Source organism: Salvia splendens, chromosome 6, assembly GCF_004379255.2.
Source record: "Salvia splendens isolate huo1 chromosome 6, SspV2, whole genome shotgun sequence".
Lineage (NCBI taxonomy): Eukaryota > Viridiplantae > Streptophyta > Magnoliopsida > Lamiales > Lamiaceae > Salvia > Salvia splendens.
Window position 1 is genome coordinate 3,266,506 of NC_056037.1, and position 16,899 is coordinate 3,283,404.

General features: G+C 37.9%; 3 protein-coding genes across 3 annotated transcripts; 2 read left to right on the top strand and 1 right to left on the bottom strand.

The window, feature by feature from the left end:
* The first annotated feature begins 437 nt into the window (after positions 1-437).
* On the top strand, positions 438-1,064 carry LOC121807563 (S-protein homolog 24-like). Its single transcript, XM_042207827.1, has one exon. The coding sequence runs from the start codon at positions 560-562 to the stop codon at positions 995-997; it is 438 nt and encodes a 145-aa protein (XP_042063761.1). The 5' UTR covers positions 438-559; the 3' UTR covers positions 998-1,064.
* Positions 1,065-8,138: 7,074 nt separating this feature from the next.
* On the top strand, positions 8,139-9,518 carry LOC121807948. Its single transcript, XM_042208285.1, has 3 exons — positions 8,139-8,913; positions 9,068-9,135; positions 9,246-9,518. Exons 1-3 carry the CDS (start codon positions 8,862-8,864, stop codon positions 9,516-9,518), a joined length of 393 nt encoding a protein of 130 aa, XP_042064219.1. The 5' UTR covers positions 8,139-8,861.
* A 2,675-nt stretch (positions 9,519-12,193) lies between these two features.
* On the bottom strand, positions 12,194-16,753 carry LOC121806646 (probable leucine-rich repeat receptor-like protein kinase At5g63930). The gene is made up of 3 exons (XM_042206763.1): positions 16,310-16,753; positions 13,054-16,164; positions 12,194-12,850 (listed from the first exon to the last, which is right to left on the bottom strand). Exons 2-3 carry the CDS (start codon positions 15,986-15,988, stop codon positions 12,468-12,470), a joined length of 3,318 nt encoding a protein of 1,105 aa, XP_042062697.1. The 5' UTR covers positions 15,989-16,164; positions 16,310-16,753; the 3' UTR covers positions 12,194-12,467.
* Between the last annotated feature and the right edge of the window lie 146 nt (positions 16,754-16,899).

Below are 16,899 nucleotides of genomic sequence, written 5' to 3' on the forward strand. Positions count from 1 at the left end.
ACTTTTCAATAACAGATTTTATCTTCATAATTCATAGTATATGAAATTCATTATGGACGGAGGAGCGGTTTTAGTTATATGATAGGGACACATACGACCATGTTTCACCTTATGTACTCCATCCGTCCCGGACTACTCGCACATTTCCTTTTCGGCACGGAGATTAAGGAATGAGTGTATAGCAAAGTCAACAATTGCTGCTGTAGGTGATAATTTTTACTAAAAATGGAAAGAGTGTAAATAACTTGGGACGCTCAGAAAGGAAATAAGTGCAAGTAGTCCGGGACGGAGGGAGTATAATTTATGTGATGTCACATCGAAGTCAATAATGATATTATCTTCTAAAAAACAGTTACTTGTCTGACTACACTTTTAGCCCAATAGTAGAAATCTCAACCACGCCAAAATTACAAAATCTCTCACTACTCGCAATACAATCTTCATAATATTGCAAGATAATCACCACAATCATATTTCACACTTTACGCAAATAATTTCATCTCAAATTCACCCAATATATAAAGTACAACCTCCCAATGCAGTCGACAAAGTCAAAGCAATGAAAGCGCAAAACGCGGTGGCTCTCTTCCTCATAAGCTGCGCGGTGTACATCACGCTCCTGACGTGGAAGCAGCACCTCTCCTTCGCGGGCCGGGTCTACGACGTCCGCATCATCAACGGCTTCACCAGCAACTCGTCGCTGGCGTTGGTGGTGTGGTGCTCGGCAGCGGACGGGCGAGACATAGGCGGGAGGGCCCTCCAAGAGCGCGACGACTACAGCTGGAGCGTCAGAGTGGCCCCGCTGTGGAGCTCGGCTCGATTCGTGTGCACGCTTAAGTGGGACGCGAGGAGGCGGAAGTTTGAGGCGTTCCGGGCCAGCCGGGACGTGTTTAGGTGCGGGCGCCGCGGAGGGCAATGCCTTTGGCTGGTGAAAGAGGATGGGTTTTACTTCAGCAATGATGGGGTTGGATGGATCAAAGATTTTGCATGGGTGTAAGCAAATAGTATAACCTTTTCTCTTTTTTTTTTGAGATGAATCTAAATGAATAAGAGGTTTGGGCTTCTTTTTTGTTTATGCATAATGGTGTTATTATGAACTTGTTAGTAAATAAAAATAAGTATTTAATTTTGTGTTTGTTTTGTAGTAGTTCGTGAAGGATGATAGATTTTGCTTTTTAAGAATATTCAATTAATTCACTTAGCACCGTTTTCTTACTTCACATGCCCAAAAAATGTATCGCTTTACTCGGGATAAAAATAGTAGTAATATTATTAAAAATTATAATTATAATATGAAGTTATAAAAAATTTTAAAAAATTTGGAGAGAATAGATCTTCGACCCATGTGTATAGCTCTAACACCCTCCTCTTAGCCTCCCCTCTACACAAACACATCGAGATTAAAGAAGATTTGTGGTAAGTTGGCCAACATGATATATGTAGATAAGATGGTTATCCCCTAATGTGTTTGATCCGTACGACAATACCTTTATGTCAATTTCTCCCCCTATCTCCCAACATCTATATATTTAAATTATTATATTAATTATCAACAAATAAATAATTATGTTCTTATGTTCTTAAGTCTTCATGACTTCCACTAATATACTTCTGTCCTTTTGCACGTGGGGGTGCATGACTTCCACTAATATACTCGTATAGTCATATGTATATATTTGTGCTTGTAGCTTAACCATATGGGACAACCACTTCCACTTATTTCAATTTTGTTTGAAAAAGAAGCACTTTGTCTTTGAGAAATTTGATAAGAAGATTTTCATTTAATCAGAATTTCAGAAGTCATGGATAAAAATATGGAATCATGCATAGTCAATTCATGTTGAAATAAATGAGGCGGAACCGCGGAAGCATACTTGTGGGAAAAAAAATTTGGAATCATAAACATTAAACACATTCAATCACATATATTCTCTTTATTCAAAATTTTGAAATATAAATTAATGAAATAATGATTTTTTACTACATATTTTCTTCACATGACACATCTCATTAATTTATAACTCTAATACCTTTGATTTATATAAATTGATTTCTTTCTTTCTTGAATAGGCCCTACTTGATCATTTCATTCAATCACACATTCTCTTCATTCCAACATTAAACACATTAATTCTCATAGAAAAGATCACAAATTCGTTGGAAAGAGTGTAAAGTAAGAGCGAGAATAATTTAGTTTAGACTTTCTTCATATTATTCTATCTTACTCTGTCCTCCCTCTACTTTAACTATTGATTATGTATTATTTTTACAAAACGAGTGCAGAAAAGAAGTGTGACAAACTTTCAGGGACGGAAGGAGTACTATATTATTGATGTTTGTCAGTTAAACGGCATTGTTTTTTATGAAATAGACTACATAGTTTAACTCACTAAATTAATCGTATGATTCTCCGGCAATATCAGATATATAAATTCACCAATATCTCCTTTTATCTTCCAACATCTACCTGTAAATTCTTATTCCTTTCAATGATCAACAAATAAATAATACAATATGTTATTAATTCTAAGTCTATATATAGGACTTCTCTAGTGCATGACTTTCACTAATATACACGTATACTCATATTTGTGCTTGTACCTTAACCAAATGGTACAAGTGTACAACCATTCCACTTATTCATTTAAAAAAACACTTCTCTTTATGGATAAAAAATATTAAACTGATAAGGTGATGATTCACGTGCAATTCATGCTGAATATAAAACGACAAGGGAAGTGGAAACATACTTTATGCAATAAATTCATAGTACTTCCAAATATTAATACTCCATACAAATGTGGATTTTGATTCAGAATTGACCTTACAAATGTGGATTTTGGGTTAATACTTAATACAGAATTTTGGTATTCGGTTACTAGCTATATGTGATCTTTAATTCTTCCCTAGCATTGATTAACATTTATGTCCAAAATCTAAACCGATCACAAAAAGCCACAACATTTAAATTTATTGCTAGATTAAATATTAGCATCTGCATAAAAAGAGGTTCATATATATATGAGCGATGAAGTCAAGAAAGAAATATTAGCATCTTAGGCCATCGGGCGTGCCATCGTCCGCCCCATTGCGGATGGCCTAAGATGGCATTGGCAGCAGCAATAGCAGTAGTGTTAGTAGCAGTCTCAGTCTCCCATTTGGCAACCCCTTTAACGCTGTTCGACGCCGTCGTTTCACTGAACAACAACTCAAACGAGACACTAGTCGCCGGGTGACGCTCCAACGGCGCCTTCATCGGCACCTTCACCATCCCATCTCTCGCAACCAAAGATTTCCGAACAAATGTTCTGGTGAAGGAGAGAAGCGTGGTGACATGCTCGCTCAAGCTGGACAAGTATTTCAGTGGGAGCTATGATTTGTTTGATTGGGGAAGAGACAAGAAGAGGTGTGCAAATAGGGTTTGTCAATGGACCATTGATCAGTCCGGGATCTATTTGTTAATCAATAATAAATATGAGTGGCAGTTTGGCTGGCCATAGAGATTTAGATATTGTTCATTTCATGTATTGAATAAAATAATGCATCACACACTAATTAGTCTCTTATTTACAAAATATCATTCGGCATCGTAATATTAACTTAAATCGATACATCAATTATGTTAAACTATACTATAATATTCCAACAAATTAAGATTATCTAATGTAAAAGATTTATTTTATGCACCCACAACTATAATTCATACTACAAAAAAACATGATTCTTCCTCTACTTTTTGGATTTAAACTAGGGCGGGTACTCGATACACGGTTAACCGAGAACCGACATGAATAGTGTCGATTCTCGTTTAACAAAGAGTCGAGAATTATGGTATTGATTTGACTTCGGCTATATATGTCGTTGAGTGATTTGTTCCATTCTCAATTTAATCGAGAACAGCAGAAAAGTCAATTGTTTATTCTTTCTCCTACCTTCCATTTCTCCACTTTAACTATTTATTACAATCATTTTTATAAACAAGTGCAGAAAAGTCAACGAGACTTCTAATGTGGGATGGGACGGGAAGAAGTATTATATTTTGTAAATAGGGTTTGTAAATGGCACGTTAATCAGTCGGGCATCTATTTGTTCGTCAATAATCATTTTGAGTATACGTTTAGTCGGCCATAGACAAGGATGGATTTAGAGGTTTGGTGGTTGGACTTTGATACGCTATTATTTAGTTAGATAAATTAGGGATTTCCATATTTTTTACATACATATCATTAGCCCCTTCCCAATTAATATTTTTTTTATAATTTTAGTTATATAACATTATGGTTTTGTTGGTATTTTGTGTAAAAATGTAGTGCAAAAGCCCCTATCTAAATAACAAAATATAGAAAAATTATTATCTCATATAAAATTTAGAATATATAGACTCTACTATAATAATTTTCTGTGTCCGCCCTCATTAAGTTATTATTAGTATTGTAAATAGGGCTATTGTTATCTTTGGGAATAATGAATGAAATCACATTTATTTGCCTTATTTTGTCTATTTCTTTTGCTGCAAAATACTTATCTCTCGATTGATCGACGAGGCTTTGTTTCCTCGACAATCGGAGGGCAATTCGTGGTATGCGTGCTGCTAGCTATTCGTCAATCTCGTCCAACCTCGTTAGACTCCATGGATGGAGGGTGAGAATGTAATGAGAGCGTCAATTGTTAAGGGTAAATCCCTTAACAAGAAGGTCAAACAAAGAAAGGAAGTCGCGGGAAAACAAGTCCCGTCAATCAACCGATAATTAGGAATTGCGGGAATGAAAAGCGCGTAAAAGGAAAATAAGAAAATTTTATATTTCTTGAATGACTCAAATGAATAACAATGTCCCTATTTATAATGCTAGATTCTAACTTAATGAACATGAAATAATCCTAGTCATATATGAAAAGATATGGTAATTCATTAATTGACTAAATAATAGATATATATGAGATATTATTGAAGATATGCTCGTTTCAAAGTTTTTGTTTCTAATTCTACTTTATACTACTAGTATTCTATTTATTCGGTTGTATTGTCAAATGAATCACAAAAGGTGGTTAAATTCATGTTAGTCTCACTTTTCGAAAACCGAGTTGCAAACCATGGAGTTTGTCGTTTTCCGTCTTTTACTTACTAAATTGTCCATTAAAACTCGTGTTGTCCACAAATGAATTTTGGTGAAGTTATGTATGAAAGATTATATTGTCGTGAAAAGCTTAGAATACTGGTCTAGTTCGTAATTTTGAAAAATAATCTATTCGCAAAGCTGTTTATTTGTGAATAATCAACCTCGTTTAATTGCAACGGTGATATTGGATATAATTCCACCAAACAAATTTCTAATGTGATAATTACAAATATATTTAAATTTTATGATTTTTTCAAAATGTAGGACGTAAAAGAATTTGAACAAATTTCATGTTAAAGAAAGTTCATAAAAAATGGCTCACCAAATATTTGGTAACGAAATTTCAAGAAAATATCACATCAAATCTCGTCAATGGTGAATATTGGTGATTATTTTTAGAAAGGCGCACGCGTAAATTCATATGCATGGATATATCACCCCTTATAAAAATTATAAAAAATATTAATTTTAATCGCGAACTTGACACCACACTTCTGTCCTCTAATTAATTAAATTAGTGAAAATTTCCCTATAATTGATCATGAACCTTCCCTTTAAATAGTGAAAGTTGGTCAAATTTTAATCAGTTTCATAAAAATATAAGAGATATGCATGGGCGGACCTAAGTGAGGAGGGGAGGGGCTTAAGCCCTCATTGATATTATTTTTAAAATCTTTTTCTATTAATTTTAAAAAAAAATTATTAAGATTTAGTGTAAATTATTATGTAAAAGCTCCTACAAATGATCTAATTTATTCAAAAGTATACTTTAGAATAAAATTTAGAAATTTCAGCCCTTATGGATAAATATTTCTACTTCCGCCCCTGGAGATATGTGTGAATTGTGATATTTAAAATGACACGCATTTTTCTGTAATAAGTAATTTGTGCGTTTGTTTTTTACCACCACAAATTTTGAGCTATGTTTCAAAAGTATTTGTATTAGCCTTTGTATCCTCTTTGTAACATTTTTTAATTTCTTTCACATTTGTTCTCTCCAATTCTTATTTGGACAAAATGAAATCGAACTCCAATAAAAAATTTCTATTTCCGATGTGGGACGAGATTTAATTGAGTCTACGAATAGCTACACAAGGTATAAGATTTTACACTTCCATAATTTTATTTACCAACAAAGTCTTCAAAATTAATTATCTCTACATAACCCGTACGTGATTACATAATATCCCAATCTTTGACGCTTTAGAATTTATCAATTTAATTCCAGACTTTTTAATTATTTTAAAGTCTAGTCTCAGGCAATATATAGATTTTTGAAACTAAAAAAAATGAGAATTTAGAGAGAAAAAAATCACATATAAAATTTAGATTTATTTGCGATTACAAAAATTAAAATCACTTATATGTGACTATACAGTTGATGTTTGACAGTTAAACTGACACCGTTTATTTTAAATAGATCATACTTATTGGATCTATGTATATGTAGAAATTCACCTATTTCTCCTCATATCTCCCAACATCTCTACCTATACATTTAAATTCTTATTAATTATCAACAAATAAATAAATACAATAAATGTTCTTAATTCTAAGTCTAAAGGCCTTTGCTTATAGACTTTTGTCCCCTTGCACATTGTGGAGCATGACTTCCAGTCTTCCAATATTATTGTCACGACCACATCTCCGTAGTACTAGTGAGTGTAGCTATTTCGCAACTGAAAAATACTCTCATTAATCATGAAGTAAACATAAGAGCAATAAATCAACTCGAGGTAATAGTTTCAAAGACGAATGGGTACATAGTCAAAAGAAAATCAGAGTATCAAGGCTAAACTCATAAATTCCTAGAACATAGTTCTATTGCAGCGGAAGACTTCAAGACAAAATAGTATGTATGAAGACATACTACTTTTGGCTACCTAACTACTTATTAATAGCCATTTCCCAACACCTTCGCCTCCTCGTTCATCTTCAACCTGCACGTTAGAAAAGAACATGCAAGACTGAGTACTTGATATACTCAGTGGACATAGTGCCAAAATATAAGTTCCATAAATTTTCAGCCACAGTTGAGTGAACACGGGGTTTTATTTAAAAGGCCCGAGTCTCTAAATTTCCTTTGATTTAATAAAATTTGATTGCGCAATCACATGAACATAGATACCATATCTGAACGTATGTGAACCGGGAATGTGGCCACATTCCACGACGGTCACTGGACCGGCCAACTCGAAAGTTAGCCCACGATCCCCATATGTGTACACTAGTCCGAGTAGGGTTTGCAGCCTTACTGAGACCCGAATTCGATTAAACATAATTGGCATAGCCAAGCAGGTAGGTCATCATAAAAGCAAAACATGGCATGACAAGCATGTTTAGAAAAGATTCGCATATTCAAACCAAAATAACGTTTTGAAAAGAAATCCCACCTCAGAGCTTAATTACTTAATTGAAAGTTCCTCGACTTGGTCTTACTTGAAGTGCGACGCCGTCCCTTTAGAAAATAAAGTATACTTAAATTAGGTTTTAAGAAGCCAAATAAACTTAACATGAATGCATCCTAAGTGCATGATCATTTAATTCTTTTTCTTATTTCATAGAAAGGCCTTTGATCATTAATTAAATCATGCAATTTAATTTTAGGTGGAGGTCAACAGATTATTCATTTAACAAAAGAGCATTACCTCCTATGTAATTTATTTAAGCGTTAAAATAATCTGATGTCTATCCATTGTTTTCGGAATTTATTACCGTACCATTTCTTAACATTAATTAACCGCGCACTAAACCAAAGTTCGCGAATTACATTTATCATCGTTGAATTAAATTAGCGGTCCATCAATTATTCAATCAGACAAAAGAAGATTAGGAGGCCCATGATTTAAAAGAATTAAGTTGGAACGGCCCATCTATTTTACAAATTCAAACCCATTATTCCTTCTTCTTCTTCTTTAATTTAATTAATAGCCCAACGTCAATCTTATTCCTCTGGCCCAAAAATAATTATGAGGAGTGGCCCAATTTAAAGAAAAAAAAAGAGACTCCCCTCCCCCCCGAAGTCGTCTTCGCCCCCCGTCGGCCATTGCTCCGGTCGGCGCCGCCTCCGCGCTGCTGGAGCTCACTTCTGTCGTCACCGCCACTGCTCCACGGCTAGTCGCCGCCTCGCTGGCTGTTCGGCTTGAGGCGCTGCGGCTCGCCGCCGCCGCCTCTGTCCCGTGCTGTCTCCACCATTGGTCAGCACCACCCGCCGCTGCCCCTCGACTCGCCACTGGTTCGCGGGCGGTACAGATAGGACGGCGCGGTCAGCTGCCGCCGCTGGTCTTCTACCGACGGCGAGATTCCCACCGTTGGCTCTCCTCCGCAAGTGCCGAGCAGCCCTCGCGGCCTTGCTGATACAGCCCCACTTCTCAATTGGAACAAGATAAGTTCTTTTTTCAATTCTCTATTCTACATTTAAATCCTTTTCGAAGCTACTTGGTGATTTCTTAGTCCATTAGAGAAGTTGGGAGAAAGGCAGATTTAGCAAAATCTGGGTTTTAGGCCTAAAGTTGTTAACTTATTTCTTTATGGTAGAACATGAAGAAGGGAGTGATTATTGATATTACTTAGCATGTCGATAGGGGCCTTTAAGTTCTAAAGCTTCTACATGATGCAAAAAAGGAAAGGCTTGGGGTGGAGAGCATGGTTACCTGCTGTGGAGCTATGAAGAAGGTGTGGACGAACTCCCCCTTTGCTGCTTAGTTCTTGGTCCTCACAAAACAGAAATATGCTGAATTTTTGATGTGGTGGAAGGGGAAACTTGATGTATGTGGAGGAGTTCTTATAGGCAAAGGTTGGTGTACTTTGGGAGAATTAATGGGCTGCCTATACTCTTGTTTTCATGGTCTCCCTTTGTTCTTGTACCTCCTCACTTTTAATTAAGGAATTTTGGTGTTATGCTTATGGGAAGTACTTCTTAATTTATGGTAATTGTTTGATGGTGGCAGATGGTACCAGGAGGAAGTGCAGGTTTGACTGCACAAGGGGAATATGCAGGCTCGACTTGCTCATTAAGGTAAGTCTTTAGTCTCTTGTTGGAATTGAGGTGTTGTTCTTTCTCTCCTAATAGAAGTCCCCTTTAATTTCTCTTGTCCCTTTAGCAACAAATGCTTGTTTTACTTGCAGGAGGAAGCTGCAAGTCTCGGCTGCCACCTTGTTGTCAGCCTTGGGCTTGGAGGACATAGAGGCCTGAAGTACAACTATTATGAGATTTTGTTTTTCTTAAACTCTTTGGCCCATCCAAGAGTATTTGTAATAGTAATATCCCATATTCTTTTCTTCCATTCATGTAAGACGATCATGCAAGTTAAAGTATTATTCGAGAAATATGCGAACACTTTCGTTTGGGGAGAACAACTTCATATCCTTGTACAACGTTCATTTTATTTCATAACATAGATTTAATTGTTTTAGTTCGTTCGACTATTACTTTAACTTTAGTTTTGCGAACTAACAACATTAAGTACCAACAAAGGGGCAATGAGTTCCATTTAACTCAACGAAACAAGAGAGCAATAAATCTCTAGTTCGACATTAAAGATAACGAAAAAAAAATATAATAAAAGGGGCGGGTATTACAAATATAGACGTATAGTCCTATTTCAAATTTTGTGCTAGTATCTTAACCAAATGGTTCAGCCACTTCCACTTTCAATTTTGTTTTAAAAAACACGTTTCTTTGTCTTTGAGAAAATAGATTTACATTTTCATGTGATCAGAATTTATGGAAAAAAATATTACAGTAAAATGATAAAGTGATGATTCTCGTGCAATTCATGCTGAATATCAACCATGCATGAAAGTGGAAACATATTTTATGCAATTAGTCGAATCGTCGAGTGATCGGTTCTGTTCTCGGTTTAACTGAGAATCGATCGTAATAACCAATTAACCGCATTTTAATCAAGCCCAAATATTAAAACTACTATTTATCGTAATAACCAATTAAACACATTCTTATTAAAAAAATAACAAATCCAATGATCTGATATATCTTTCCCCATCCAAAATATATCGTAAACTCTAGCTCTAGTAAATATATCCTGATCATCAATCTTTCATTAATTCTTCCCTTTGATTAACATTTATGTCAAAAAACCCACAACATTTTAATTCTACTCAAACCCTTGCTATAGATTATCTCTATAAAAAGAGGAATTAATATAATTGATGGCCTCAACAAACAAACAAATATGAAGAACCCAATTAACATGGCATTGGCAGCAGCAATAACACTGTTAGTGGCAGTCTCTCTCCCCCATTTGGCATCCTCGTTAACGTTGTTCGATGCCGGCGTTATTCTGGACAACAATTCAGACGAAACCCTAATCGCCAGCTGCCGTTCCAACGGCGCCTTCATCGGCACCTTCACCATCCCATCTCTCGGCACTGCAGACTTCCGAACAAATGTTCTGGTGAAGCAGAGAAGCGTGGCGACGTGTTCGCTGAAGCTCGGGAAGTTGCAAGGGAGTTTCGATGTGTTTGATTGGGGGAGAGATAAGAGGAGGTGTGAAAATAGGGTTTGCAGATGGAGCATTGTTCAGTCAGGGCTGTATTTGCTCGTCACTAATAAGTATGAGTTTGTGTTTAGTTGGCCATAGTTGCTCATTTCTTGTGGAGGCTTATTTATTAAATCAAATAATGTGTCACACTTACACTTTTTAATGTTATATTCAGGTTCATCTATTTTGTTCATGAAAGATGATCAAATTCTCTAATTTGGTCGAAATTTGGTTTGCACTACAATTTTAAAAGCTAGAGAGAAAAAAATTCATATAAAAATTTAGATTTATTTGCAATTACAAAAAATTTCCAATCACTTATTTGTGACTATACTGTTGATGTTTGTCAATTAAACTGACACCGGTTTTTTTATTAATAGATCATACTGTTGTTTAACTTATTGGATCTATGTATAGATTTAAATTCTTATTAATTATCAACAAATAAAAAAATATGTTCTCAATTCCACTAATATAGATGTATAGTCATATTTGTGCTTGTACCTTAACCAAATGTTACAACCACTTCCACTTATTTCAAAATTGTTTGAAAAAACACTTTTTCTTGAGATTTGATTTTGTGAATGGAGAAAAAGATTAATTAATCGTGTATCACGGGATTCTCTGCAATCACTTCTGATTGTGCTTGATTTCTTTCCAACATATTTACTCAAACCCTTGCTATATAATTGATGGCATCAACAAACAAATATCAAGAAAGCAATTAACATGGCATTGGCAGCACAGCTTATAACAGTGTTAGTGGCAGTCTCTCTCACCCACTTGGCATCCTCGTTAACGTTGTTCGACGCCGAAGTTTCTCTGGCCAACGTCTCGAACGAAACCCTAATCGCCAGCTGCCGTTCCAACGGCCGCCGCGACATCGGCACCTTCACCATCCCATCTCTCGGCTCCAAAGACTTCCGAACCGATGTTCTGGTGAATCAGAGAAGCGTGGCGACATGTTCGATGAAACTGGGGAGGTTAAGTGGGAGTTTCGATGTGTTTGACTGGGGGAGAGACAAGAACAGGTGTGCAGATAGGGTTTGTAGTTGGAGAGTTTTTCAATCCGGCCTCTTTTTGTTGATCAATAATAAAGATTACTCGCTTGTCTTTAGTTGGCCATAAACAACTAAACAAGGATGGATTTTTTGAATTATATCAAATAATTAATGCGTCACACTTTTTATTAAATTATTCTGTTCGACAAATGAAAATGGTCAAATTCTTGTTCGTCTAGTACATTTCAAAAACTGAATTATCATTTGCCATTTTCTATCTTTTACTTACCAAACTGCGCATTAAAAACTTGTGACAAGGGGAGTATGTCTTAACAATATCATTTCTAACGTGCAGTGTAATGCTATCTTAGAATGTTGTCAAAATTTTGTTTTAGTTTCTAATTTTAACAAACAGTTGTAAAAATCATAAAGTTTGAATCTATTAGCAAAACCGTTTCGCGATATCATTTATGATTCCATAAAAAATACTATTTAGATGGAATTATCAGTGTTTGACAATTGATCAAAAAAAGGTTCATTAAACTGGGTCACCAAACATGAAGGCGGCGTCGACTAAAACCTTGTTAATAAAATTCTTCCCAAATTATTAGTACCTATGTAAGAAGGGAATCTAAGTTTATCCAATCAAATAAGCAGAATGTACACAACTAATTCTGCATCAGCAGATGAATCAGAAGTGTATAATTACTACTGCTAGTTTACTACCACTAATTCCTTCAATTGAAAATTTACATTAATTTCTATGATAATTAGTTAAATATCAGGAGAAAAAAAAAACTCTTTCTGTAAAAACTTCATTAGATTAGGGAGAAAAATAGTGACACTCACGAGGCGTTCTCCTCCGGAGAAGTAGTGTAATCCGGAGACGAAGCTGCAGCGTGCCCATCTCGCTCGTTTGACCCGATCAGCATGATCACGACCTCCCTCATCGATGGCCGGTCAAACGGGGACATGCTCGTGCAGAGAAGCGCGATTTTCAGCACGGTGATCATGTGGTTTGCAGTGATCGCGTCTTTGAGATCCAGACGAGGATCTAGTATCTCCGGTGACAGAGAATGGCTTCGGATATAACTCCGCACCCATGACACTAGATCGCCCCCTTCCTCGAGGGGCTGCACCGGAGTTTTACCCGTCAGCAGCTCTAGGAGAACAACTCCGTAGCTGTATATATCACATTTCTCCGTAACCTTCATAGTGTACGCGTATTCTGCAACCGACACGAGTACATATTCGTTAAAAAATGCACAAACAAACAGCACCAATTATAGACATAATGTGATTGCATAATCATATTATACACTTCTTGGCCTAATCATAATATGATTTCATAATCAAAATGCACAAAGAAACAGAAACCTTATTTATAATATGATTGCATAATCAAAATGCACAAACAAACAGTAATCTCACCGGGGGCTATGTAGCCGTATGATCCAGCAACCGCGGACATTGACTTGGACTGAGGCATGTCGATAACTTTGGCCAAGCCGAAATCCCCAACGTGGGCCTCAAACTTTTCATCAAGAAGTATGTTATTGGACTTGATGTCACGGTGGATGATCCGAGGCCTGCAATCGTGATGCAAGTAAGCCAGCCCTTCGCCAGCCCCTAGAGCGATCGTGAACCTTGTTTGCCAGTCCAGGTGGCAAAACGACCCGTGGAGCAGTTCGCCTAAGCTGCCCCTCACCATGTACTCGTAGAGAAGCAGATTGGAGCCTTGGTGATAGCAGAAGCCATACAGCTTCACAATGTTCCGATGCCTAATCTTCCCAAGCGTCGAAATCTCAGCTCGGAAGCTTTTCTCGATGTTGTTCCCCTCTCTATTCGAGGCCAGCTTCTTCACTGCAATCACCTGAGCAGAGTGCAGGACCGCCTTGTAAACCGTCCCAACCGCCCCCTTCCCGATCACAAACGTCTCGTGGAAGTTGTTGGTGGCCTCGACCAGGTCCTGGAACGTGAACCCTTCCTTGGGAGAGAAGTATATATCTGATTCCACGGATTGCACATCCTTACCCTGAGAAGTCAGGGCCTTATCAACGGGATGGAACCTCATCGCATATAAAATAGCTGCAATCAGAACAAGCGAGACTCCGCCTATCACTGCAGCAACGATGGTGATGATCTTCCCTCGAGGAGCATCCATGCTTCCCACGGGAGGAGGATTTATGTCATTAGGAGTCGAACCAGTGCAATTGCCGAGAGGCCCTCCACAGAGTCCTCTGTTTCCAGCAAAGCTAGTGACACTCATGTTCTGAAACACCTGAACGGATGGCAACGGCCCGGACAGATCATTGTTCGAGAAGTTGCATCCGAGTAGGCTAGAGAGATTCGCGAACGTGCTTGGGATCTCACCGCTCAATCTATTGTTGTTGAGTAGTAAATATTCCAACAAGATGAGATTCCCAAGCTCGGGTGGGATTGGCCCGGACAAGTTGTTGTAACTCAGATTCATCGCGATCTGTAAGCTAGCAAGGTTGCCTAACTCATTAGGTATGCTACCAGAGAGGAAATTTACACCCATTTGCAGCTCAGTCAAGTGAGAGAGGTTCCCTAGTTCGGCCGGAATGCTTCCTGAAAACATATTCTCGGATAAGATGAGGCGTTCGAGCTGAGAGAGCATCCCCAGCTCTCTCGGTATGGTGCCAATGAAGTTGTTCCCACTGAGATCAAGCTTCAGCAGAGCCTTGCATTTGAGTATCTCTCGTGGCATCTGTCCGGTGAAGAAGTTGGACGAGACGTTGAACACTGCAAGCTGGGAAAGATTGCCTATCTCATTAGGCAGATCAACACTGAAGTAATTGCCCGAGAGGTCAAGCCTCTGCAGCTTCTGACAGCTTCCTATCCCTTGAGGGATAGGCCCGCTGAACTTATTTTGAGCAAGATCAACAGCAGAGAGGTTCGCTAATCTGCATATATCGGAAGGGAAGCTCCCGGACAGCCTGTTCCCACTAACACGAAGCTGCACCAACGAGGTACAGTTGATGACACCAGATGGAATGTTCCCATACAAGTCATTGGCCTCAAAGTTGAGCAGTATCAGATTTGAATGCTGGCAAACGTGAGGCGGGATTCTACCAGTGAGGTAATTATCCGAGAAATCAACCACCCAAAGCCGGCTATACAGGCCAAGACGCGGAGGTATGGTGCCACTCAAGTTGTTATCAAAGAGCTGCAGCTGGCTCATCCGAGGCAGGTACTGGAAGCCGTATGGTATAGGGCCGGTTAGGTTGTTGATTGACAAGTCCAGCTTCGTGAGATTCCTCAATATGCTGAGCTCGGGTGGGATCACGCCCGTGAGCTCATTTTGAAACAAGTAGAGCAAATACAGACTCTTTATATGAGTTAACTCAACTGGAATCCCACCAGAGAGAAAATTCTCAGAAAAATCGATTTCTAAGCCAAAACTGAGGTTCCCAATCTCCCTTGGAATACTTCCATTCAAACTGTTTCTGTAAAGATACAACCTAGTAAGATACTTGATGTTGCCAAGCTTAGGAGGAATCTCTCCCCCGAGCATGTTCTGATACAAGGCGAGCGTCTCAAGGCTCGTGCAGTTCCCAAGCTCATTTGGGATCAACCCTGTGAACTGATTATCCCATAAAATGAGATCAGTGAGTTTCTGCAGCAACCCGAGCTCTTTAGGCAGCTCGCCTCCGATTTGGTTCTGTGCAAGACCAAGAACTATTAGACTCTCACAGTAGCCTATCTCAGCAGGCAAGCTCTCAGATAACGCGTTCTGCCCTGCACGAAACACTCTCAGGTTCTTGAGATTGCCAAAGGAACGAGGCACAGGGCCGGTGAGGTTGTTCGTGTAGGCAACAAACTGTTCAAGGGAGGTTAGTTTGCCAAACTCATCTGGAATAGGACCAGATAACATGTTATTGCACAAATTCAGGTATACCAAATGGGATAACCTGCCTAACTCAGGTGGGATTTCACCATCGAGCTGATTATCGTTCAAGTTGAGGACTTCTAAAGTGGAGCAGTTTGCAATCTCTTTAGGAATCCTGCCCCTAAATCCATTGAAGGACAGATCAAGAACAGTGAGATAAACCAAGTTGCCAATCCAAGAGCTCAGGGTCCCGGAGAGATTCCGGTAGCTGAGATCAAGAGACCAAACGACCGGATTGGAATCCGTTGTGCAGTTCACACCGTGCCAACTACAGGGGGTTTGATCATTTGGATTCCAACTTTGGAGGAAATTGAAGGGATCAATGATGCTTTTCTTCAATTCTAGGAGGTTGATTCCATCCTCACTCAAAGCATTTGAAGGCAAAACCAGTATCAGTAAGGCCATTGAAATAGCTATGAATCCCCACAAAAGGCCTCTTCTTGAATTGAACATCTCTTCTAGGCACAACAAGAAAAATTATTTCTTGATTCTCTTCTACAAGTATTTTCCCCAAATTTGAAATATAGAAGCCCTAACTTCTACCAATCATAATCAGATAGTTGCATTCAGATGAAGGGTTTCTCAAAAGCCATTGAGAAAGTTGCATTCAGATGAAGATGATTGGCAGCCTGCAAGTCAAGAATCCCATCACAATAATGAAATCATAAGAAACTACTACACACACATAATATATATATATATATATATATATATATATATATATATATATATATATATATATATATATATCAAATGATCCAAGAAGATACAAACCTTTAGTTCCATGAAAGCTTCCAGCACAGCTCAAGTAATGCCTTGGGAAGAACACAGAACAAAACTCATCTAAAACCATAAAAAAAACGAACTTTACAAAAATTCAAACTCCTTTTCCAAGAATGGTTGGAAAATTCAAATTCACAAGAGATGTCAGAGCATCAAAGAATCCAATGCAATGAATCAAATCTGTTTTACTTAGTATTTTACTAAATGATGAATTGCTTGAGAAGCACAATACCAAACAAAAGCTTTGAGCTTTTTTATTTATTTTTGCAAAAGAGGTTTCTACAAATGGAAAATAACAGCCAAAGATACATTTGCCATTCCCTTCACTGAAACGCTAATGGCCGACAAAGCATGCTTTTCCCTCTCTCTCTATAGCTATATATGTACACACACTCATATGTCTTTCTCTTTGTTTCTTGCTGTTCTTGAATGTGTAAGAATATGTACGTACAAGATTTCTTTTGTTTTGGCTCTCTCTTTCAACAAGATTTTATTTTTCTGAAAGCCCTCTCCTTTCTCCCCACCCTCTCTAAAAAGGGGCTTTTCAAGTGCAAAAGGGACTTTTTTGGATGGAATGAAAT